At 37.6% G+C, this 27,435-nt stretch overlaps 1 protein-coding gene across 1 annotated transcript; it reads left to right on the forward strand.

The window, feature by feature from the left end:
• Positions 1-1,347: 1,347 nt before the first annotated feature.
• On the forward strand, positions 1,348-27,387 carry LOC102068211 (vesicular inhibitory amino acid transporter-like). The gene is made up of 2 exons (XM_005487771.2): positions 1,348-1,542; positions 26,227-27,387. Exons 1-2 carry the CDS (start codon positions 1,348-1,350, stop codon positions 27,376-27,378), a joined length of 1,347 nt encoding a protein of 448 aa, XP_005487828.2. The 3' UTR covers positions 27,379-27,387.
• The last annotated feature ends 48 nt before the right edge of the window (positions 27,388-27,435 follow it).

The raw sequence follows: 27,435 nt of genomic DNA on the forward strand, positions 1-27,435 counted from the left end.
TATTTAATCCCGACCACTTAAGAAAAAGGGACAACAAGGCCTTCATGATTCATTTTGGAAATGGTCAAGTTCTGAGAGCTTCTAATGAGACTGTAGGTCATAAATACATATAGTATGGCAGAAATGTCATTGGTTTAGAATTCTTATTCAGAAATAAAAACTTCTAAAATTGTTTTGAGAATTCCTGAAATTTCTTCTAGCGGGAAGGACATGCTAGGGCATACAAGGACTGTCACTGGCTGACAAGGGCAAGCAAAGACTGACCCTACATGCTCCAAAGTCCCCATGCCAACCTTTTATAAGTGAACACTTTTTTCAGCATGATCAGCAGTGTTGTACCAGTTATTCAGCTGTTAAAGAAAAGCTTAGCTGTTAAAACCCAGTAGTCTCTAGAAAGAAAGAGAGAAGGAGAACATAGAGCAGGTATAGCAAATAACTAAAGAAAGTGGGTATAAATAAGCCTACAAATGTGTAACCCAGTTCTCTCTCTATTTACCTATATTCACAAATTCCATGGGCCATGGCAAGAAGGAAAGCTTCTGTAAATATTATTTTTAGGATTTTACAGTGTGAGTAATCATATCAGTCATATCCATAAAGTACCTGTATCATCATACTTCTAGGTCTTTCCCCTGAATGTTGCTGGTAACAGCTAAATAGAGTTACAAACAAGCTACTTTTCTTTTTCATGCTTCTTAAGCTCCATTAAGAACATTTTTTAAGTTCTACTGACCTCTGTAGACACTAAAACGCAGCAGAAAAGTCTCACATCTGGAAAAGCAAACTTGTTTATATGCATATTCTTAGCAGTCAGTCCATCAGCTCTAGTTTTTAATGAAGCACTTTTTTTCCTTTTGGCAGAACTATTTATTTGTCTTAGAAACATGCATAATTTCCAGGGAAAGATTCTTGCAGCCACCTGTAGATGCTTCATGAATGACTGATCTACATAGATGACATAGGTAAAAGGAAAAACAATTTGAATTGTAAATTGAAGCTTGCAGCCTACTAAATCTTGCTGCATGCTACTCTGGGCAATATGTTGAAGACCCTGAAGATATTTCTTTAGCTGCTATTTGAAACAGCCACAAATAAATGAACTAAAGACAACCAACTCCATTAATCACAGCTACACTATCAAGGCTAACCTACCAAAAGGATTGACAACATACAACTGCTGAAAGAAATAAAGACAAGTAATGAAAGATTTTACTTTTATAGTTGGTATTGAGGATGGCTCACCTGAAGCAGACTTTTTCATCTCTTTTCAAATGCTTTAGAGAAACACCATCTCTCTTTTTGGGACTGGTGAGGTGGGACATCTGCCTAGACACTGATGAAGAGCACATGAATTTTGCTAAAAGCGATGAACTGAACAGAGCTCACAGCGAGAACAGAGAGGGACCAGATGGACCCCTGAAATCTGAGCTTGATATTTGCCACCAGGATCCAGAATACAAGTCCCCAGCTCCCTTGCCACATGCCCAGGTCAAACTGATCACCAGCTGGGAAGCAGGATGGAATGTAACAAATGCCATTCAGGTAACCTTTTATTTCCACACTTATTCCACTCATCATTTGCAAAACCTGGTCATCTCTTAGCCTGCTGTATTTTACTTTGCTGTACCATCATTTTGCGTATTCTAAAAGGTTTCTGTGAATTTATTACTCACATATTTGAATCGTTCTGCATAAGATTAGCACTCTGATAAAACAGAGTTCCAAAGGGAAAAATTATACATATGTTATCTGAAAAGGGTTTAAATTAGGTAAAATTGAAAGGGTGGTGATTGCACCTGTTTTGGCAGTGCCAACATTATCTTTAATAAGCATATTTGAATTCAGTGACAGAGATGTTTGATAGAAATGTGAGGTAAATATCTAATAAAAAGAGAATGGTAAGAGCCAGACTGACGTCAGACATAAATTTACTGACATGTAAGTTAAACTAGAAATAAATTGAAGCACGAAGCACAAGAAGTGTAATAATACTTGTCAGTGTTAAAGAAAATAGGTTGAATAGATGTAAAGCATTTGGTCCCAGCATTCTGTGTGGAATTTGACTATCTTTCCAAATCCTTAAATTTAGCATTAAATGTTTCAGAATCTTTTTCTCACTTTTCATGATTCATTTCCTTACATAATTCTATCATTACCACTAACTTTCTGTCTGACATAGTAAGAAAGCAGCATCCACTGACACATCTAAGTCCCAATAACTGTTGCTTGAACACTTTTTTATGTCACTTCAATTATAGAAAAATAATCCTTCCAGTGTCACACAAGTCTGACTATGCCAATGAACATTTGTTTACGTATCCAGTTCATCCCTCAGCTCTGCAAAGGAGGAGAAAAAGGACATATTTCTAATCCTGGTGTATTTTCAAACATGAGCACCACCACATGAGAGCCAGTGCAATAACAGGGCACTGTAGCATATCATACTTTGAAAGTGTTCAGCTGCGAATAAAAGTGTGAAAGTACTAAAATACCCCAACTGCATTCTAGTAACTCATTTTATCTTCAAACTCCCTCAGCAGCATCTAGTCAGGACAGGAGTCTGGGATGAGAGCCCATTGTCTCTGAGTTTTGCATTTGATTTCACCAAAGCCAAGATTTCATTCTGGAAGTCAGTTTTGTCAATATTTTCTGTGTGACCTTTTGGCAAATCATGTTCTCTAACCATCGTTCCCCTTTCTGAAAAACAAAAAATAATAATGCCTCTGTAAATACATGAAAGTGCCGAAAATCCTAAATTTTGTTGTTTACAGAATTATTGTTAATTATTAATAATGTAGGTTTCAGTTAAAAAATAGACTAATAATACATTTTAAAACACAATCAAATATGCAGTTGCCTATTTAAAACCATTCAAATTCAAGCTAAATTATCCAAACAGATCAGTAACTACGGTCCTACTCAAAACTCTCTGTATGCTGGGTGTTTCCTACTATGACTCTAATTTGGTAAAATATTTTAGAAATTAGCATTAAAGAGCAGTTGACTACAGCTGTATTGAGGTTTCCTCCTAAGGTAGGCTGAAGGTTGCAAAGCCTGGAAACTGCAGTTTCATTAATAATATAACCAATGTGCCCTAATGGCACATTATTAAACTGTGTGTGTGTGCAATCATGTATGTGAATCTATATACACATATTTGTATCATTCCTATTTCCCAGTACCTGGGATTGGGAGCAAGTAATTTGGTTTTGAAACAAAGCAGAGAAAGGGAAGGGGAAAGGCAGGAGAGGAGAGAGAGAGGGGAATATTGAATGGGCCTCTGTCAGTAGAAAACAACAGTTTAAAGAAATTTCTATGAATAGCTTTGAAAAGAAAGTCAGAGTTGTGAACAGAATGATTAAAACAATCCAAACGTTCTTGGCAGGTGAAGACAATCTTTGATAAAATGACAGTTGTTTTGCCCTACCCAGAGGAAAGGGCAGAAGTGTTTTGCATGGCAATTAGAGATAAACATTTCAGCAGAATTTTGAAATGTTATGAACAGTTATTCCAGTGAATACAATTAGTCTAAAAAGGAAAATATTTTGCAATCCAGATTTATTATGGGAACAATTAAATATTTGATCTCTGAAATGAAATATAAGGTATTCCTCACAGTGTTTTAAATATATCTTTTCAAACAAACACAGAAGATATTTTTATTTTGTTCTTAACTTGAACTGGAAAAATATGCACTTTTGGTGCTGATACTGTATGTGTAAATGATTGCTTCAGACATTTAAGTTTCCAGGGAAACATGTTTTGTATTCCAGCACTGCACAGGGAAATCAAAACCTGTGTTGGTTAATCTGGGTGAGGACAGAGACCATAAAGATGAGTTAATTCAAATGGGAAAATGTACAGGATCATCTCACTGACGAATGCAAGTTGCATTTGTTTGTATGTAGCAGTAAAAGGCCAAAATTATTTGTAATGACTTCTACAGTGGTGCTGGATAGATAAGCAAAGTAATAGTCACAAAGAAGAAGGTAGTTAAATTCTAATGGTACAGTATTTCACAGCAGAACCAAAGGACAAAGACTATTTATTTGCCAGTCACATGTAGTAAGATTTTTGCAAGCTAAAAGGAAAAGGCATTCATTATGTTGTGAAGGGGCACAAAAAAATGGACAAAAAAAATTAGAGAGAAGGAGAAGTGAAATAATGGAACGAAGTGAAATAATGTTAATCTCACCTATAATTTATACTGTGTAATTTATAGCTGTAGTTTATACCATTGTGAGTCAATCTCCACTTAGGTCTTGGGAGGACCTAACACTGAAAAAAGTCAACCACTTAACCAGAAAGCTTCACTTGACTTTCTGAACTATGATGTCTGAACAGCCTTTAAAATACAGGCTAATATGTTTACACAGTTTTCCTCTGAGTGTTTGGTAAAACATAATGTATCAAATCTTGCTGGAATGCAATCCAGCAGAAAAGGACCAAGGGGGCTGATCAACAGCAGCTGGACATGAGCCAGCTGAGCCCAGCTGGCCAAGGAGGCCAGTGGCATCCTGGGCTGTATAAGCAGGACCAGGCCAGTGATTGTCCCTCTGTACTCGGCACAGGGGACCCACACCTCCAATCCTGCGTTCAGTTTTGGGGCCTTCGCTACAAGACAGACATTGAGGTGCTGGAACATGCCCAGGGAAGGGCAACAGAGCTGGGGAAGGGTCTGGAGCACAAGTCCTGTGAGAAGCAGATGAGGGAGCTGGGGGTGTTTAACCTGGAGAAAAGGAGGCTCAGAAGGGACCTTGTGACTTTCTACACTCACCTGAAAGTCAGTTGTAGCTGCATGGGGCTACCCAGGCAAGCAGTGACAGAATGAGAGTGCAAAGCCTCAAGCTGTGCCAGGGGATGTTCAGGTTGAACATTAGGAATTATTTCTTCACTGACAGAATTGATAAGCATTAGAAGACTGCCCAGGGAGGTGATTGAGTCACCATCTCTGAAGGTGTCCAAGAAACAACTGGACATGGCACTTAGTGTCACGGTCTTGGTGAAAAGGTGGTGATCAGTCTCGAAGGCTAGACTTGTTGATCTTAGAGTCTTTTCCAAGTAAAACACTGTGAAATCGTGCTGAACATTTTTTTTGATTTGATGCGTCTGATACCTAACGTTGCCAACATTCATATTCTTCCTTTTGCAAAAAACTAGGTTGTACAAACATTAGAAATATCTACAGCAGGCGAAATTTTCTTATTCCATGATCAGAAAAACACGCTAGAGTGCTTGACTACTGTAAGTGCTTCTAGGAATAATAATACTTAAATTAGCATTATTAATCATTATTTTTCAATGCATCAATAATAAATTACCAATTATTGCAGCAGTAATCATAACTACTCTCATTATATTTATACTCTGTATATTACACATTAGCTTAGAAAAGACTCAAGACTTCAATAACCACAATTTTAAAACCTGAATATCCATATATCTTTCACTGCTTGCCTTTATAACCATATTTTTGTACTGGGTTTCAATTTAGTTCATTTTAACTAGGGTAACTACAGCTCCTAAATACTTTACTGGAAAACACATTGATGCCGAAGAATAGAATTAATAGACATGACTCTGAAGATATAAAGGCAAACATCTGAGGGGTGTCCAAACACCCCTCACATTAAGCTTTATTGACACAAAATTTAAGCATTTTCTAAATATAATACTCATGTGCTTAGAAAGCAGGTCATTAGATGAATAATTATATAAATCTTCTCATCCTGAACCTTAAATTATTTAGTCATGTTTGGATAAATAGCCACTTGGATTTTAACTGCGGCACTTGATCTTAAGTATTTATTTTCCAGACGTGAGAACAAGGGTCAATCTTTTCGTGAGCACAAAGCAGTAACTTCCTTGAATTATACATTATATATTGAAGCTGAAGTTACATGCATTGAAGCAAAAGTCGTAGTCTGAACTAAATTATAGACATCTGAGAGAAACTAACTTCTGCATTTCCTATCAAGATGTGGTACTGAGAATTAAAGGGAGATGCCCAATACTGATATCTAAACTAGGGCCAAAAAGTAAATTGAGTTTCCAAATAAAACGTAAAAAAATGACAGCATAAAGTGAAATTCCAAGATACTAGGACTACTGTGGTTGTCACGGTTTGAGCCTGGCACAGAGCCAGTGCCCCCCATGAAAATGCCTCACCCTGGTGTCTGCTGTGAGATGTGACCAGGAATAAGCAAAACAGGCTCCAACTTAAACATAAAGAACACTTTATTACCTAAACTACAGGAAAATAGGGAAAGACTATAAGGAAAAGAAAAAAAAATTGAAAACCTTACAAAAAACCACTTTCCTCCTCCCCACTACCTGACTTTCCCAATCCGATACATTCTCCCAAAACACCAACTGCCCAGCCCGGCTCGACACTTTAGTATACTCAAACTGCAGTTCATGAAGAGGAAAGGAGTCCTTCTTGTTCCATAGGCTTCCCCTGGAAACACACTGAAACCTCGTGCGCTTCCCTGTCACTTCGGCACCGCCCGGAAAAAAGTCCTTTTGCCGCTTGTGACATCTTCCTTCCATGCCCAGTGCTCTCACCACTGACGCATGGCCAGAGCTGCTTTTAGGGTTGTCTTTCAAGGATGCCTTGTCTCACTCCAAAAAGGCACAGTCTCTGCTTTGGGACATCTGTCCCCCCCATATTTTTCCAACCCCCTGGGGCCGGGGGGTCCTCACGAATGAACCCTCCTGGTTTTGAGCCACTGCTTCCCCCTAAATGCAGTCTGTGTCACAGGAACAACTGAGTCCATGGCCACAAGAAAAGTCCAGCCAAAAGGCCACTCCAAATCATCTCTTCCCATTCAATCATCTCCACATTCCTCGGGCCAGGTCCTTGTCTCATCTCATCTCTTATCTCCCTTCTTATTCAGCTTCGAGGAGGATTAGCATTTTTGCAAGGCCCCAGTCATGAAAGAAAGGGTTAAAAGTTTCAGTCTCTGTCTGTCCCGGAATGCTGGTACTCCCACAGGTGCTGCTGCTCCGCCGGCCAGGCTGCACTCTTCCCTCCCCTTTCTCCTCCCGGGCTGGCTGCTATCACATTCAGACGCCGGCTCTCCTCTCTCTCTCTCTCTCTCCTGGGGGGAGGATGGCTGCCCGAGGGCTGACTCCCTGGGATCTTCCACCCTTCCATCCTCGAAGCCCCCTCAACCCCCATCTCTGTCCAGGCCCCGGGCCTACCGCATGGCTGCCCCTCCCCCGCCCAGCAGCAAGGCTGGACAGGGGAGGGTGATCTGACCTCTTCGAAGCAACGTCCCAAGAGAGAGTGCCAAGGGCAGTGCCCTGCTTTTTAACCCCTGTGTATTCTCGGAGGTGTGTCCAAACCCCACTGGCTACACCAGGTGCCAGTCTCAAACCCAAAACCTTCATTGGTTTGACCACAGCTTCCCAGAATTCCCACTTCTTCCTGGTCAAACCACCACAGTGGTGCACATAAAAATTCCAAATAGTGAGTGTGATTTTAGCTGAAATGCACTGGCTGTACTGGCAAATTTATTTTTCCAAGGCTTGCAACCACAAACCCTTATAGCCAGAACTACAGACCCCAAAAAATCCTGGTGAGAGCCATCTAAGTTTAGATCTGCTTTTTCTGTGATGGAATGTCACCATTATGCAATGTAATTGATAAAATATATATTTTAGGGGAGAAGACTCTGTAACTAATGTTTGTGCTCTGGTTTTCCCTTCTGATTTTCTCTTGAGGGACAAAAACATTCCAGACATTCATCACTACTTTGTATAATGTTTTATTTCAGCTCAGACCCTGTGGTAGGCTTCTTTGTGCACATATTCACATAGTACAGAGAAGGCTGCATTCAGGATATATATCTTCTCTATTCCCAACCCTACTTCGTATCACAAAAGCTCTTTATCAAAAATGCCTTATCCTGCAACAAAGAAATAACATCTAATTCAGAGAAATCTCTTTATTTGACATGCAAGCACAGTGCAGCAGACTGGTTTTGAGTTACCTAACTGCCATTCCCATAAATCACATTAGACACTGCACTTCATCAGTCTGCTTTTTCCTTGGTCAGCTACAAAAACTAAAAAATGCTATGAAGACAGAACTCCTAAATATAGAGAGGTGGCTTGTCAAAAATTGTTCCAGGAATAAATATTTGGATAATTGTCATGGGATGTAAGTTGCTGGTTTGTAGGTTTTGACTTTTATCTCATCACATTATTTGGGCAATGATCAGGTGTGAGGGAGGGACTGTTGAATGGATTTACATCAGCATAGTGTACTGTAGCTATTTTTGAAACTTTAGAAGTGTCAGATCAGTTTTCCTAAGCCACTCCATATCAAATTTTCCATCAAGTAGAAATTGTGATATAACATAATTAGTCCACAAAATTATTCCTTGGACATACAGATAGTCCCAACATATGGGCTACTGGTTCAGAAAGCACCATACTAGCTCTTGAAGTCCAGAGAAAAAATGCATGGGTCACACAAGCAACAAAACAAAGTATTGCAAATATTTAAGCCTTCTAGGTGTTAAAATGACATATTTTAATATCTTTAGAAATTAAAGCATTACTTAGATCACGCTTATCCTCACCATGTGTTCAAAATTGCATTTCTTACCAGATGAGTCACAAGAGAGTTACAGGAGGTGTCTCTGCATCTCCTTCATAAATGATTCTAATAGTTCAGTATTTTGGCTATGACTGATATTCTTTATAACATAGTTTATTATATTGATCTATTTTAAGCTAATTAGCACATGTGATTTTTATCTCATATGAGATGAGAGGGAAACATTCTAAAGTATAATACTCAAACAACCAGTGGAATTTAATATGCAACCTCGGTCTTAAATCTGAATATCTTGATTCCACTGAGTCTAAGATACATATATTTTAAAATATTTATTTATAACCAACACCTTATCTTATATCTTTAACAGATTTTTACCCAAGTTTTATAGACATACATGTCTAATGTTTCATTATTTTGATAACAGTAGCCAGAAACACTGCTGAGCTTAAAGAAATATATATAATTCTGTTCAGAACCTCAAATTATAACCTTACATTTCAAGAAAATATATATTTGGCACTTGATTTTAGCAATGTCAATTATCTATCATTTCCAACAACTTTAGCAGAAACTCTTCTTGCTTTGTAGTTTTGAAATCTCTATATTTCAGCATCTAAATTTCAAAGCCACCCTGTTATCTTCAGTTTACTCCTAAGAGCAATTAAGTCACTTCAATGTGTAGTGTACTTATCCTGGGGTTGATGTTCAGTTTGTCACAGTCTGGTAAAGAAAGTGCTGGAGAGTTTGCAAGTGGCTATTTCTTGTAAGTGAAGACTTCTCGTTGACTGTTCAGTTGTCACATAAATTTAAAAATTGTTTCATCTGGAAAATCTTCCACTACTAATCTTTTAGAACAGCTATTTTATGGATGTGAGTCCTCCTACATGAAGCAGCTGTTAATAGAAATTGTGTGCATATAAACAGACAAAAGAACTAGCAAGTAAGCACACAGTAGTGTGGCAAGTAAACCAGGAAAGACCAGCTCAATTCCTGTCCTTATAGTGGTACTTTCCAACAAGTAATAGCATGAACTCTTGCATTAATTGTAATTTGCAAGTTGTTTTAGCATGCGGCCAAATTCAGCTTGCCAACAGATGCCCCTAGTGAGGACATAGTCTTAGAATAACAGAAGATGCTGAGATGAAAGGGAGCCATAAGGATCATCCTTGGGTCCAACACCTTGCTCCAGTACCTGCAAGGTGCAGTACAGCCTCCAACACTGGCAGAATCCCTTGGGTGAATGCACTAGAGGAGTCTGCCAGTACTTGAACTATTTTATCTCATTCAGCTTAATATTTCTCCATCTAAGAGCTTTAAATCCTGCCTTTATTCAAAGGCCAGCTATTATCAGTGATGTTGCTAGAGCTTAATAGACAGTCTGTCAAGCAATAGAGTATGATTTACATGCACATTTACATATATTTGCAAAAGGGTGTGTTCATTTCCATTCGTCCCATAACACATGTGAAATAAATGGTAAGTGTAAGTACCTCAGAAACTTGAACATTGTGCCTCCTGCTCCCATGCCTCTTTTTTTGTTTTCGTTTCATACTAAGGGAACCTTCAAAGCACCCTAGAGAGGGGCAACACTGCCTAAGTCCTTGTCCTTGCTACCATGCAGGCCTATCATCTGGCATCATCTTTCAGGCCTCTTTCTACATCCTTACACTCAGACTAGATCCATGTCCTGCTTATTTTTACTGTAAAACACACTAGTACATAGTCTGGTTTACCAATCCATGAGGCTAAAACTGGTCTGAGCACTTACAACTCCCCATCTGGGCCACAGTAACACATTCTTCCCTAACCTTTTCAAGCTCACTCCATGCATACCCACCTGGAAAGTTGATGCAGGTCCATAACTCATGAGACCAATAGCTCTTGCAAGGAACTCTTCAACCATCAAATCAAATGTAAGCTGCTCATTTTTTCTATAATAATCATTATTCTTCCTGCAGCTATTGACCTTGATCTCTCTTCTTCCAGTTACAGTTACTATTTTCAATTTGGTAAATACTTAAACAAGCATTCCTCTGAACTTATATGAAGATATTCCTCCAATACTCATGAAATGCCCTTTTGATGAAAATTGCACAGTTACAAGCTACACTGAAACCTCCATTTGCTCTCTTGACTCAAGTATCTCTCTACAAGTATCTGGTATTGACTTCAGATTTCCTTACTCCCCTCTCTGCCTGTATTGGTGTCCGGGTTTAGGGCAAATTTGTGAGGAAACTTCCTAAGAGGTCCCTCTGGAAAGCAGATTCAAGTGATCCCTCCCCCAGCTGCTTTGGGAAAATACTTCCTTGGAGAAAAGTGGAAAAAACCCCCTGCTTATTTAACAAGCAAAGTATTCACATGTTGTCATTATATTGCAGAGGCTCCATATTGCTAGAGTTTTGTACCTCCTTGATGTTTCTCATAAACCACTCCTCTAGGCACTGACTCTTGCTTCTTCTCACAGCAACCAACTGACACCAATTCCCCCTCAACCACCCAATCCACTCTTTTATAGCACTCTTCTTCTTATTGGCTACAGCTGTGGCCTGTTAAAGTCAGGCCTGCTCCTAATCTTTAGTAATTAAACCAGCTGCAGCTCTTTAGGGGGTAAGATTGCTTTCTATACTACCTTTATTTACTTATATTCTATCCCCCTACATTCACAAGCATTAAAAATTAATAATATTAAACAACAAAATCTCTCACTGTCCTGAGGGGATGGCAAATTCACGAAGTCCTTGCTGTGTGCTGTAGCTCAGCTCGCTCAATCTCTTATCCATCCCTCTTGCGTTGGACAATGCCATGTCCTGGGCCCTGGTGGGCCACAGGTGGGAACTCCCAGTGTTTTTCTGGGATTTTTTGGTCCAAAGCAGGTCTGAACAGCTCTAAGAAAAAGATAAGCCACAGTCAGGGGAACTTCTCTGCTTCAGCTAGCTAAAACAAAACAAACAAAGAAGCAAAGGAGAGCTCTCTCCCAGTGTCCATGCTGCAGACAGCACAGTCCAGGAGAAGGATGGAGAGGAGCAAGTGCAGCTTCTGCAAACAGATAGCACGCTTCTTGTCCCCCCTTTGCTCTCAGAACCAGTCTTAAAGGTGCATAACTTAATATCCAGCAAAAACAGAACAGATATTGGGGATACAAGCATCATGAAATCACCTTAGGACAATTTGTTTCTCGTTATCTTACCCCTATATTTTAAATATTTTGGAGAAGGCACCATCTTTTTGTGCTTTGTTTGCACATTGCTTCACACAATGGGATTACATTCAAGGACTTCCAGGTGCTCCAATAATGAAATCAATTTTAAAAGTGAGTCTCAAAATGTTTTCTATTTTACAGAAACTCTTTACAAAATAATGATTGTTTAAATGTAACCTGTGATAAATCAGCTTGACATGTGATTCAGTTTCCTCTCTTTTCTCCATAAGGAATTGATTCTCCTAGCTATTGAGGCTCATTGTAAGGGCTGAGCATAAGATAAATCAGCAAAAGAATGTGATAAGAGTACCTTTAGAATATTCAGCCATAAAAATGGGCATTCCATCTTAAAAATCCAGATGGCCAAGAAAGAAAATGACAGAAATATGATATCGAAGACAAATGGATAGTGGCATTATGAAAATTATATTCTTTGAAATAATAAATGTTACCAAAAACAAAGGATCGAGTAACTGTCAGCTGCCTGAAAGCTAGGATCCCTTTATTCCATCGAAGAGCCCAATGTGCCACAACTTGTTGCAGAACAAGGATCTCTGGCTCCCTCAGGTGAAGGGAATGGCTGTAGTACTTTGCCACTGTACTAAAATCAAATTAATCTACTATACTCTTTGGTGTCATCAGTCCCTGCGAGCATTTTTAACAAGTTGAATTAAAACAGAAGGTGTATTTTTTCCTTCTCTTTTTTAAATTAATGGCAGGTCACATGGTATTTAAATACACTGTTATTATGTAACTTTGAATTTCTTTATCTGTTATATTTGTTCATTGTTCATTGTTGTGATGTTACATTTGACAGTTAACTTTCAAAACAAAGCCTAAATTACCTATTATAATTATTCACCAGCTTTCTATGGCTGAGATAATTTGTATAGTTGTTCCTCTCTATAGCATATGCCATTGACCAGCTATCACTATTGAAAAACATTCTTCTTAAAAATGTTCTTTCTGCCCCTGTTCTTAAACTTATGATGTATGCAACCTCAGCAAATTTGTTTTAATAAACCATATTGAGTCATATAACTCCTCCCAGGATAACATTCCTCCCAAGACAGCAAGAACAGAGTGACAGGCAGCAGAAAGTAAAATATTTTGTCATATGATACTCCTTTCCTGTTTTTTCTAAACTTCCTTCACTTCCATTAGCAAATTTCCAGAAGGGAACTTATTTTTTTATTAAGAAAAAAGAGTAAGCCCTAGGGTTGATCAAGAAATAAAAGTTGACGAGCTCAGCACTTGTAAGTGCATATGAGAATTTAATGCTGAAAGTAAAGGACATCTGAATTATTATAATGTGCTGGTAGAATCAGAAATAGTGATGTTTCTCTAGCAGACTTTCCACATGGCAAAGCTTCTTCTACACAATCCATAGAAGGTTAATCTACAGTTTACTTCAGTGTATATAATTCCTGACAGCAGTAGATTCATTAAATGGTACAAGCTCTGTCTGAATGAGAAAATGGAGCTACTTGAGAAAATAAAAAACCCCAAGCACAGTATTGAATATAATATATTTTAATCTAGTTTTAGCACAGTAAGCTGTATAAAACATTTTACCTCCAAAGCTTAATAAAAAAAATTGTCTTTTATTTGTATGTCTTCTTCCTCTTCTCCCCACATACACCATGTTTCTTGGAAGGCAATGTTTCTCTGTATTCTTGGCCAGTGGCACTAGTTTTGCCATATGTACAATGCTGTGTTACTAAATAGCTAACAAAAAAATGAAATTTAATATTTACTTCTCAAAAATGTAAACATATGAGTCAAAGTCCGGAAACATTCACTTCAGTTAGTGCACACAGGCTGCTATCCATTTCAGTTTCAGTCCATTTCTTGAATTGACACAAATAACAGCACCAGTTGATAATATTTTGTAGTCTCTACAATAAGCATTTTTATTATTTTACGTTATGAGTAGCAATGGCCATTTCTGGCCTTTTTCTTTACTCTGCATAGATATTTCTATTCATTATGGGTTTTATTGCTGTTTTCAGCTCCAGAAACATGCTTTGATTAAGGCTAGTTCCTCCCCGATAATCAGAGAACATTTTTCAGTTTTAAAATTATTCTACTTTAATTATTGCAGACTAAATTTGGATAATCCAGAAATTGTGAGTAGTTCTACTGAAGCTTGAAAAAATATGGATTGAGAATAAGAACTGTATGCAATATAGACTCAATATATCTTATTTTTATGAGGAACTTGCTTACTTTGTTTAAAATAAGTTTTGGGGGTTTTTCTGTAACAAAGCGTGTTATTGCTCTCATTTTACTGTCACTCTAGAAGTTGCACTGAAGTTTATTCTATCTCACTACATTTTGAACCCCTGCTCTTGTCTCATTGTCTGCATGATTTCTGCAACTCCAAATGACATCTCCTCAGCCACCTTCTCTTGAGGGACTTGAAAATCTCCTTCTAAGATTTAATTGGAATCTGGAGTTTAAAATGAGTTCTCCACTCCTGCCCCTGTTGCCTTTACTTTCCTGCTGATTTCTTTCACTTTGGCTGGAAAACCAACTGCAGAGCTCTTCCTTTTATATTTTTTGTTGTTGTCATCTCAGGCTAAAAATGAAATACCTTTACAAAACTGTAGGGTTCCCTCTGCTCTGTGGATGCTCTCTTTACTATCTCCTAAATAGTGAGGAGCTGCCATTCTGCCCCTGAAGGTTTCGTTTCCTAATCAGAAAGCTGCATAATGCATACTTTCCCTCTAGCTTTCTCCTTATTCCTGTCTTATGTTTAGAATTAGGTTTTTTTTCATATCCAGTCATTTTTCCTCACAGCCTCTTGCCCATCATATTCTCTTACCCATTGTCTCTACCTCATAAGGTTTACAGCCTTCTGTTCTAATGATCTGCACTTTACCTAACAGCCCTACTTTGCCCTCTTCCTGCTTCCCCTAGTGCAGTCATGTTACCAAATTATCCAGCTTCTTACTCTTCCTTTGCTTTTCCAGGACATGCCACCATCTCATGGCCTTTATAAAGGAATTCACCTGACTCTAGAGATGACAGAGTGACATCTGTCACATCTCTGATCGAGATTCCCAAACCTAAAACAAGTACCCTACACTGTGGGAACAAGTAGTCACCTGGAGATCCTCATTTCCATCCATCCTTTCTGGAGTTGCCAGATCCCTTCCAACTCAGATATTCTGTGATTCTGTGATTAGCTTAACTTTTTGCTGTGTTTAGGAAGGAAAAGTTGGGAATCCTGTTCCTAGTAAGTGTGCATCAAAGCAAGGCAGATTTGTGTCTCTTCTGCTGCTGTGTGCACTCATTCATTGGACATCAGTTTAAGACAGAAGCTGGGTGAGCTTAGCCCAATTCATAGATGCTAAGAAGTGATAATTTCCTTGGGTACCAAAGACCATAAAGAAAGTAGTCACTTCAGTAACTTCAATTAGAGCCTCTGAGTTTTCACCTAAAATTCATTAATTACACTTGTGAAAAAAGTCTGATTTTGCTAAAAATTTGAATGTAAGAAATTCATGTCATTTAGGAGAAAGGAACAGAAACTACATGCAGCCTTGAAATCAATTTCTCAAATATGAAATCACTACAGATCTCAGCACCAAAGCATGAACAAAGGAGAGATCCAATAGAGCTGAGAAGTTTTCTCTGTTCTGTCAGAATAAGTCAGATTAAGGAAAAAACCCAAAAGTCTTTTTCTATATACAAACTTTTACAGCAAATGCTTAGCTATCTTTGTTTTAATAATGAAAGGAGTGTTTTTTATTTTATCCCATACAGGCAGCTTTTGTATGTGAAAAGCTCTGAGGTCCTCATCAAGTGTCAAAAATAATCAAGGTCCCCAGTTTGTCCCCTCAACTTTTGTTTTTCCTGGGCAACTCCAGACTAAGAAAATAAATTGAAAAAAAAGAGGAAGAAAAAAGGAAAATAAAACAAAACAGACACAGAAAAGGAATATTAGTTATTTTGTGACTCCAGTCCTTTTTTCATGGGTCAGTAGAGGTCAAGGACCTCTATCTCATTCTGTGCAACAGAATGAGAAATACCTCTGCACGTAGCGATACTTTAAGTATTCTACATCTAGAGACCTTAAAAAGGTGTTCTCAATGTGTATTTTATATGTCATATGCCTGGTTTCACAATCCAGAACCATATTAATTTTTTTCTTTTTATTTAAATGAGACTTTACCTATGATGACTTTATAATGATTACTCACAGCATGCCACAAAACCAACTCATGCTTCTTTTCTGACCTTTATTTTTATTCTTTGTTATTCATTATGCCTGTTTGGGAATGTTTGTCTAATCTATTTGAAATTAGGGGAATTATTCTACTTTGTTAAACATTAGGAATTATGTTACTGTGGGACAGAGACACCTCCTTTATGTGGATTTATTTGTGACCTCAACTTTATCTGTATCTGTGCATGAACAATTATCAGGCAGTAAAATCAGTTGCTTCTTCTTTTGTCCTGAAGGTAGAAGCCTTCAGGAGTGCCACTGAAGTTTAAGTGAGCTGAAGAGAGGAAAAGCAGTAGAAATTTGTTGTATATACACAGCCTAATTGTTGTAAACCAGCATTTTATTTTCAAGTATTCCAGAGGAATACAGTATGATACTCTGTATCATTTTACTGATTCCTGGAGACCATAAACCACTATTTCTGTCTTTCACTAACTATATTCTCCCCAGGCTGCGCTCTAAGACAAATTTCCCCTTTATATACTGAACTCTAGAAGTCATTATAGCTTGAGTAAGAATCCACCTAAATTTGGTGGTTGGGTCTGTGCAGAGGAAAGAACAGGATAATATCAACCATGGGAGGATTCAGTCTCTTTTTATTCACAACAAATCCTATGCCAATGTTCAGAAAATATAACTCAGCTTCTAGTAGATGTAACCTGGCTTCCTTTTCAACTCTCAGAGGTGAATAAGGTTTTTTCCCAATGTAAAGTTCTTTGTAGTTTGGAGTTGTTTTCTTCCGTTTCCTCTTCAGCATTGCTGAACTGAAGTTTGTCCCATCCAGGCAGCATTCAAGAAAACTCCTAATGAGCCAAATGCTTTCTCACAGCCTGAGTTTGAACTTTCTATGCACTTTAATTCTTCCTTTTGTTAGGTCAGTGTACACTCAAATATAGTTATTTGACTCCCCACTGCTTTGCTTTGCTTGTAGTCTCCCAAAGCCCCCCTCTGCTTCCCCTCAAGCTCTTTTTGACCATACGTTTGTGGAACTCACTTGCACGTTGCTGTGCTGGATGTTTGGATTACATGCCTGCCTTCAGGTGAAATCCTGGTCTATAATGAGAGAAATAAGTAAGCAGCCAGGGAGTCTGTGTTGCTCACCACAACTGACTTTCAGAATAATGTTTGTTTTAGTTTTAACTGCCTTACTTTTTTCATCTCTTTTTCCTCTTTGATACATAACACATAATAAGAACCCTCATTCTTTTTATGAAAGCCTTCTTTCTCCTTTGGGACCAAGCAAAAGAATGTTTTCTTAAAAGGTAATTTGCTTGGGAAAGATTTTTCTTTGTGTGATTCAGTTCGTTCTTGCTGAGAGCTCTGGATTTATGCAAACTAACATTTTCCATCAAACCATGAGGAATTAAGCATCAAGCATGCTTCAGTTTCGAGACAAATATTTAAACCAAGCAAAGCCTATGGGAGCAGCTGTCACATTTGATAGCAGCAATTTTTTCCCCCTTATTTTCTCAGACATTTTCTTTCCTCTGTCCACATATCTTTATGAGATTCTTAAGACTAATATGTCCACTAAAATGAGAAAAACAATCAATGGCTTCTGCCAAATGGACACACGCATTTTGCTGTGCAGACCATGAAGCTTCTTTACCTGCTTACCTTATCACAGCATCTCATGAGCAGCCTATATCTGCCTTAACATCTACTTATGGTACATGAAGGATTGACAGGTAAGCACTTCTAAAGTTTCTGTCAGAATATAAGGCAATTGAAGGCATTAATCACAGAATAAACACCTTAGTCACTGTCCTCTCTGCAGCTGAAACAGCCTGGCACTGGCAGAGGGAAAGAATAAGAAAAATCAGGAAAAACAAGATTTCTGAGGTCTAATTCAACCATCCCTGAAGTTAAAGGAAGATTTTTAACTGACATTAGAGGAGATGGATTTGCTGCTAAGGTCAGACAGGCCATAGACAATATTTGAAGTTTTCCACAGAACAGCTCATAGTATTTTTGAATTCAAACTCAGCTGAGCTGTGAACAAACTCTGAACCGAGAGGGAAAGTAGATGAATTCTTTTCCTGACATCTGTAGAGCAGTGCCAGGAGTTTGGGTAGCCAGTCAGGGAAATGGAAATTCTTACTGCAGAAAAGAAATAGGATATAACTGATATTGTAAATACATGATGATCTATGCAGCCAGAATTTAAAAATAATTACATAAAGCATGTTTACCTAAAAAAGAACAGGCAAAAGAAATTAGGGCGGCACTCTATGTTAGAGAGATGATTATCTGTATTAGAGCTATTGTCTGGAAAGAAAAATTGTACAGTTCTTGGTGACTTCAGTTTTAAAGACCTATTGTAGACATTGTATGCAGTATGTAGTAAAACATCATTGAAGTTTCTAAGAATTATAGATGATAATTATCTAACACAAAAGGTATTGAACCTAACATAAGATAATTTTCTTTTGGGCCTCATTAAATTGGATAAAGAGGAACAAATTGGAGGATCTAATTACATTAATTATGGGAAAACAGAGGACAGTAATATATCTACTTGGTACTTCAAAAGTGAATTTTTCAAACCCGGAGAAAATTATAAGAGATAATTGATTAGGAAGAATAAATACAGACAGCTCATTGGGAAAGAAACTTTGAAATTGTTTAACAAGAATTTATGAGATGTCCAGAAGCCACATCTCATAATTAAGAAATAGTATACCAATGTGTTAATATCTCTCCTATATCAGGAGTGAAGTGGATATATCAATTATTTTTTTTAAATATATGTATAGCAAAAGGAAGAAATAAAAGGTGAGAGTAATAATTATATGTTATGAACAGTAACAATGAGAGGAAATAATGCATCTCCCAGTAATTAGGACAGTAAAAAAGCAATTTTTAGGAATTAGAAAAAAAAGAGTCTAGGTTTAGTCTAAAAATTTGAAACAGAGATACTAATAATGGCAAAAAATTAGGTATAAATGGAAGTGTGTGTCTATCTATGTGACTATGTGTGCTTGTCTGAAAGTGCCAGCTATTACAGCAGAACAAAGTGAAAAGGGAAGGTATGTGTTAACTGCTAGGGAGCAGCATAAAAGTGACTCCATTTAAAAGGAGAGGTAGAAAAACTCACCTATCAACCTAAGTGTTGAGGGAACCAAGTAGAACATAGTATTTATAAAACATGCATATAAGATAACCAACATTTCTGTTAAAAGCCAGGAATTTTGACTTATGTTTATGAGGGATAAGACAAAATAATGAGGCAAAATATCTAAAACTGCATTGGTTCTAGAAAAGTATAGAAGGTAAATCAAAAATCTGTTTGTCATCACTATCCAAGATGAACAGAGGAGACACAATGAGCACTGGACTGATGGCATCCTTTGTCCCCCTTGGTGCACGCAAATGGTCTTGGCCAAGTCTGAGACACAGACACCAGAATATGTGGATGTATGAATGGGGAAAATTAACATGGAGATTTTCTATTGTAAGATCCCCTTCATCTTCTCTGAGATTTCTCACTGAATTTTCCAACAATGATTTCCTACATTAGTAGAAGGAGGTTCTAAGGATCTTCCTAAATCTGAAAAGTAGGTGCAGCTGTTCATAAGTAGTTCCTGGAGAGAGCCAGGAAGACATGCTCATAGCACAGAGAAGAGTGTGGTGTTTTGTAATTTTTCAGGATAGGCTTTTTGCTATTTTGCATAAGACATGGAAAAGTTAAGTTTCAGAGTTCCTACAGTGTATGCACACTTCATCTCAGCATAGATATTTCTAAAAGGAAATTCATCTCAACTCTGCTAATTACCTATCTTAAGGTAAGTGTGAATTTTAAATTGATGTGCCTAATTTTTCCATGTTTAGACTTGGACAATTACCACATTTTAAATGGATGTTAAAAAGTAGCTCAATAGAATTTTGAAGGCAGAATGCCCAGCAAGTTTTCACTTGGGAGACATAACAAAAGACACATCTGACCAGGTAATTTTCTTATTCAGTGCTTGCTACTACACGTAGAATTTTCAAAAGATTGTGGATATCATCCTAATATTTTTAAAACCATAGAAATTCTGACTAGTGAAACCTGGCAACAATGCTGAGAAAAAGAATGTAATTGTTACTCCGTGTTTTAATTGATTGAGAATAAAAAGCTAGAAATATAATTAGCGTCAATCATTATGTTTCTGGAGAAAGAGTTCTTACGGTCCTTATTAAACATACTTCAAATAATTCTTTTATGACATTGTAATTTAGGCAGTGAAAGATAAATAATATATTTACACTTTTAAAAGGAATTTTGACACATTAATATGCAATGTGCTGATTTAAAAATTAGTGCAACCCCAGAGTACATCTTAAATGGATTAACAACTGCCTAAGTGACAGGTTCCCAAAAAATAACTGTCAATATGTATGCATTGGCAAAGGAATGAGTTTCTAGTAGTGTTTAGGAGGTAACCTGGAGTTACCTGGTCCAGTATTATTCAATGTAGTCAACAGGGGTTTGGAAGAAAATACAAAATAACTGGTGATCACAGTGATGACTGAGAAAGGAAGAAGACCACGGAGGTTAACAAGCAATTAACTGTCTTTTCATGGCACGACAGTAAGGGATTTGCAATAATTTTAAATTTATTACTGATTTGCAATATTTTTTATTTATTACTGATAAAGTTCCTTCTCTGTATAAATACAACAGCCATCAAGGCTTGCATCTGTTTGGGAAAATTATTTATTTCAAATACCAGCACATGTTAAATAACATAATTAAATATTTTTTGGAATTGTACTGAGAAGCAGGGATCTTGACTATATCTTCCTGCTCTTCCAGGAAGATTCAGGTGAGACACTTTCTGGTATAGTTTATATGTCTAACCCATGTTCCTGCAAGGAATCAAATGCCTAGTTGGGGAAAATAGTCAGACCCAAATGAACCATTCCAGTGGAGTAACTACAGATGGTGAGAAAGACAATCAGAGCTAATTTGGCAGTCTGGCATATCAGCATGTATTCTGCATATAAGAGAATTGTCCTAACAGAATAATTTTCAGTAAAATTCTTCTTCATTTCTTAATTTATTTTTCCATATGATTAAGTCTTAAAGTGAAATAATTTTCTCTATCCTTTTTTTTAGCATTGCTTTTCACCCCATTTAATTTTATTATCTTTTGGCATGCCTCAACTCTAATGGTGATTTGATCTTCTTTACTTTTTAATTATCTTTCAATTTGAGCTTTTTTTTCAAATTGTCCTATTTCAGGTTAAAACAACCTATGAGACAGAATATTTTACTTGGATCTAAGAGCATTAAAACTGAATATTAAGGAATTTTGATATTTTTCTCTGGGTGCCTGTCCATGCTCACTTTTCATTTTTTTTAAACACATTTTATTCCTTGGAGAGGTGCTTGCCCTGAGGTAAAGAAGTACAACATAATATCATATCATACGAAATCATATCATATTGCTATAATAATAGCAGAGAGACCATTTATTGCATTCAGAAGTGGTCCAGATGTCAGGTGTTTTTAAATGAGCAGCCAGCATTGCTGGTGGGGGAAACACACATTTGTAGTTCAAACTTTGTAGTCAAACCATCAGCAAAGTGTTTTCATGTGCAGTTGTAATTTGGAATTCCTGTTTTCCTTGTTTTTTTGCAAAACCAGTTGTAAGTGGGTTGGTGATTCCTGGTGATACCTGTCATGCCTGGATGCTTCTGCTTGGGGGTATTCTGACAAGGCAGTGAGCTGCTAGCTGATTCTGCTCTTTTCTTTCATGCCCTTTCTTCTCTTCTCCTTGCTGTTTCTTCAAAGGCTGGTCACCAGCTGAGCCCTCAGTCCTTTCTCCCGCATTGGCCCGGCTGCTGACAGCTAGGTCTGTTCTGGGTGTTTGACAAGCACCTCCACCCAGACACAGTTATTGACAAAGAACAGTGCACTTCCATCCTCTGTCTAGGGTGAAAATACCCAAGTCTTGCAAACTTGTCTTGGGACACAAGGGAAGATGCGGCCTCTTGGGCAAGTTTGGGCTTCTTTCCCACCCAGGGTGAACGGAGTGATGGTAAATAACACAACCACTCAAGATGCTCCACTGCAGAGGATTGTTTCAAAAATTCCATCTCCTCTGTCCCCAGATGTGTGAGTGCTTTTCTGCTGTAATATTCTATTCCATAAACAGATCACCTTAAAAGAGCATATTTAGAGCTAACACTTTTGACTTTCCTCTAGAACCGTTGGAAATAAAACCACTCAGACTAGAAACTCTTCTCAGACAGAATGCTAAAACTATGAGTTATGAGGCAATTTAGAGAACAGTTCCTTTTGCTGTTCATTTTTAACTGATGCCTCACAGCTAAGGCTGTCTGTGCTATAATTTGGATATGAGAACACAGGATCAGAAGATTCAATAAATGCAAGTGCTGGGGTCAGGCTGAACAACATGCACAGTGACAAGGGGTGCAAGAATTACCTGAGTCCCTTTTCCACTAGCAAGGAATCAGTGAAATATTGCCATGCTCTATCTGCATTCTCTGTGTTCTCATTTCTTGTGAAAGGGGCAAAAAAGGCACCTTCATCAACATCCATGAAAGGATTTCTTTATGGAGGAGGAATTTTCCATGTAAAAGTCACTTTTAGCAATGCTCTAAAGTTGCTGAACAGCTACAAGCCAAAGGATACAGACTGATACCTGTACCTGTTATATTACATTCACAGTAAAAAATTTATTAAAGATTTTTTTTTACCTAAACTATTTAAACTTGATAATGTTCAGGCAATTGTCTTAACAAAAAGTATTGCTTTGGAAAGGTAAGAACAGGACAGCAGATACAAAATGAGTTTTGACGTCTAGAAAAGTTATGTTTGTTCTTTAGTTCTTGTGACCACCAACAACATTTTTGGTTATTTTGTAGATTTTTTTTATTACTATTTTTTATTTTAAATAGAAAAAAAGTTCCTGGAAAGGTAGAAGAAGCACTGTCCTTTTACTACTGACATAGTTACTGTATTGGCATAGTCAGTGTTCTCTCATTTCTCTTCACTAACCATGCTCTATATCCAAAAAGCTGCAAAACCACTAATGTCCACAATATTTGTTTTCATTAGTAATTCAGAGCTGAGGTTTACAAACTCTGGGAAAAAAGATGTTAAAGACATCAGCTGAAAGAAAAATTTAGCGTTTCTGTAGAAATGTTCAATTTAGAATTTCTAAACTCTAAGCTTTGGGATAGACATAATTACATATGTTACATAATTTTAAGAAAAAAAAAATAGGCAAAAATGGGTTCGTTCAATAAGGTCTGAAGTCACAAAGTGAAAACAAAAATCAACCCCAAACCCCCCACCTCTATCAGCCTGTGGTGTGTGTTAGGTACTGAATTAAATTATTAGTATAAACAACAGCAAGGAGATGTTAGAGGTCAGAATTATGTTATGCTCTGATTAAATTAACAATTAAGCATGGAAAAGCAGGCACCTGTGGGGCGGGCTGTAACTGGCTGTGATAACATCTCTCAAAGTCTTCTGCTTTGGTTGCGGCTGGCGCTGGTTGTCCTTAACAGACTGAATTCAGCCGGGGAGAAGCCATTATGGGTAAGGCCTGTGCTGACACTTACCTGCAGCTTAATTATACAGTCACCCTCAGGGTCAACAGATACTGTTTGAACTGCCAGTTGCAGATTAGACAGCAAAATAATAACACTCTGAGTATGGAACAAATGAGATAAGCTTGGTAGAAACTCTGCTGAATGAGAAAACATCATTGTTCTTATGTCAATATGGAAGACAACTCTCTGGCTTCATCTTCTTGATTTTTTTCATAGACTTGGTTTATTTATGATGCTTTTAAACTCAATCTGTTATGCAAATGTTCTCCAAGGATTGTTTTCATAGGAAAGAAACCAAAATCATTTCTTTAGGCAGCTATCTAACTTTCCAGTCAGTGAAAGCTGTGATTAAAAATGGCATCATATCAAAAGCTACTCTTACATATGAGCTACCTGCAGCCTGGATGCAGCCAGATATTTAATCTTTTTGAGAAAATAGACTGCTTGATGGCAAAAATGGTAGACTTTTGAGCAGTTATGTGAAGTTCCTGTACAAAACAAATGCTAATTACACTGCAAGGTAATTGGGTGATGAGACCTGTATTAGAATGGAGACATTGAGTGGAGAGATTTAGGTGACTAAGTACCGCAAGCTGTGTAGTTGAACGTGCCAGCTCCTAAATGAAACGGCATCTGTGACTTGTAAAAAATCAATGCTGTAAATGAAGTCATGGAAAACAACCAAAAATGGATCTGGTAAATGACTTTATTAATATTTCAATAATAATAACTGAGGTACTTCTGTTTCAACACATAAAGGCATAGACCTTTCTAACTGAAATATATTAGTGCATGTATTTAATTCTTCCACTCTAATTCAATTGAAAGCTGAATATATCTGCTTCTAGAGCGAAGCCTGGTGAATTAGGCAATGCTGCTCTTTCATATAATAGGTACTCTGTTTTTCTCATTGGCTTAGAGAAAAAACACTGCTCTAATTTAAAGACTTCTTTCTTTCGTGATTGATGCTCACCCCACAATCTGCCCAAAAAAGAACAGCAATTTTGTGGCTAGAAAAGGAGAAGAATACTTTTTATATGTTAATGATTATTTAGTGCTTTAAAAAAGACAGGCATCTTCAGAGCCCTCCTTATGGACCAGGATTGGGAGTACTTGAATCACTTAGAAGTGGGATGCTAGGTATGAGTCCTACAAAGCTGGGACAGGCACCTGCCTTCTTGGTGAGCTCCATCAGAGATGGACTCCTAGACTGTCTTCACAGAAATTGTCTGATAGGCATAAAACCTGAGGAAGTTGATGGAAAACACAAAAGGCAGAAGCATGCCTGAAACTCTGGTTCCCCACATGCCCTTGTGATCATGATTGTGGATGGTGAAGCCTAAGATTAAGATTTACAACATTAAGCTCACCTCTTCTGCTTTGGCTCCTGAGGGTTAACAGCACTACCCACTCAGGAAGGGAGAGAAAAATGGGTCACCCCTTCTGCGGGGAGGGGTTCATAGGTTTTCCAGAACAGATTGTGTTCCTGAGGTTTGATTATAAATTAAATCTAAATGTTTGGTCCAAATAACTCCTTCTGTAAGGCCAGAATAAAAGACATGAACAAACTTACTCAGATTTCATAATGGGTGCAGTAAGAAATATTGAAGTAAAAACTTCTGCAGAAATACTTGGATTTCTACATAACTGTGTTTTGTTTCCTCCTTACTTTTCTTCAGTGGTCATGAATAAAAATGCCTGACCAGTCTGACTAATGGGCAATTCCTAATTTCAGGTTTGTAAAAGAGAAAAGAGAAATGTAACAAAAGCATCTTTCTTAAATTGGATGTTTTTATTAAGAACTACTCTTCAAGGGTTTTTTTGATTTTATGCTGATGGAAATGAAACCACGTAGAAGTGTAATTTGTCCCTTAATACAAAGAAAGGAAAAAGACAAAGTGCCCATAATGTTCTGTGAGAGTAAAATTCCTTCTTTATTTTAACTGATAAAACAAGCACAAGTACATTATTTTCAAAAATTGCTTAGTAAAAAATGTTTTGCCTGTATTTTTAAACACCTAAATAAGTTTGTGCAGTCTAGAATCTCAGCAGCTAGAAAAATCACTTTATCAGAGGACTAAGCAAGAGCAAAGGCCATGTGAGGCAGCCAGAAGCTGCGGAGGAAGCACAAGCATAGCCTGATGCACTCTAATGCCATCTTCTCTCCAGAGGTCTGTTAAAAATTTTTAGACTGAGGGGAATTGTCATTACTGAATCTATCTACACTGCTATTTTTAATTGGAGTGAAACTTGTACAGATGATGCTACAGATGCTTAATTTTACTGATACTGAACCTGTTTCATTAATATGCATGTTGATTGAATAACTAACTACGAACCTTCTAAAATGTGCTTCTAATCACATCAGCATTAAATATTAACTAGAAAGCTGACTCTGTCATTCAGTCACATTCTCATTTTCCCAGCTTATCATTGCATGTGTGTTGATAGAAGTAGTTACTTTTGCAGGTAATTTCATTTATCATAAATAAACACATTTCTCATGGTTGTTACTTAGCAGAATGGAGCAGTACTTGCACCATGCAGGTGGATGAAAGCAGTTTTCAGGGGAGGATGGGTTTGGGGGTGCAACTACTCATAAACGTTTGCCCAAGGGATTTTGTGCCATCTTTTCTCTCTCTTCTTCCTCTTCAGGGAATATTTGTCCTAGGATTGCCGTATGCTCTCCTCCACAGTGGATACAGTGGTCTACTTCTTATTGTCTTGGCTGCAGCATTATGCTGTTACACAGGCAAGATTCTAATTGCTTGCTTGTATGAAGAAAATGAAGATGGGCGACTGATAAGAGTGAGAGACACATACGAAGATATTGCAAATGCCTGCTGCAAAAAGCTGTCTCCCAGCCTAGGTGGCGTAGTTGTCAATGTGACCCAGGTGGTGGAACTGATCATGACGTGTATTTTGTATCTGGTTGCTAGTGGGAACTTGCTGTCGCACAGTTTCCCCTATGTACCTGTGACTGAGAAAACTTGGTCTGTAGTTGCATTTGTTACTCTGTTGCCTTGTATATTTATCAGAACTCTCAAAATTGTTTCCAAACTCAGCCAGCTTTGCTCTTTGGTTCATTTTGTTATCATCTTTGTAGTGATAACTTACTGTGTCACACAAATGCATCAATGGTCCTGGGCAAAATTCAGACTGTCCCTTGAATTTGAGGACTTCTTGGTCTCTGTAGGGGTGATAATTTTCAGTTACACTTCACAAATATTTCTTCCCACACTTGAAGGTAACATGAAAAACCCAGGGGAATTTAGGTGTATGCTAAATTGGACCCATTTTTTGGCCTGTATCTTAAAAACAACCTTTGCACTTACTGCTTTCTTGACCTGGGGTGAAAAGACAAAGGAAGTTATTACTGACAACCTACCATCATTTCTTGAAACCTTAGTGAATTTATGTCTCTTAACCAAGGCTCTTCTTTCTTACCCTTTGCCCTTTTTTGCAGCCACAGAAATTGTGTGTTCTTGTGTTTCTAAAGACAATCATTCCAATTACAGATCTCCACTACTTGCTCTGACTGTAAGAGGCTCATTTCTCTTGTTAACTCTGTTGATGGCCATGTTCACACCACATTTTGCCCTGTTGATGGGTTTGTCAGGCAGTGTAACAGGGGCTGCTATGACTTTTCTTCTTCCTTCTCTCTTCCATTTAAAACTTAAGTGGAAAAATCTGTCCTTCTTAGAGAAATGTGCAGATATCTCCATTTTTATTTTGGGCTTCCTTTGTAGCCTTGCAGGCATAGTTTGCTCAATAAAAGGGCTACTTGAAGTATTTGGAGGAGTGTAAAGATTTCCTGAAAGACAAAGAAGGAGTAAATCTTTTAAATATTCTTACCTTGTTAGT

Source organism: Zonotrichia albicollis, chromosome 3 (assembly GCF_047830755.1).
Source record: "Zonotrichia albicollis isolate bZonAlb1 chromosome 3, bZonAlb1.hap1, whole genome shotgun sequence".
NCBI classification, from domain to species: Eukaryota; Metazoa; Chordata; class Aves; order Passeriformes; family Passerellidae; genus Zonotrichia; species Zonotrichia albicollis.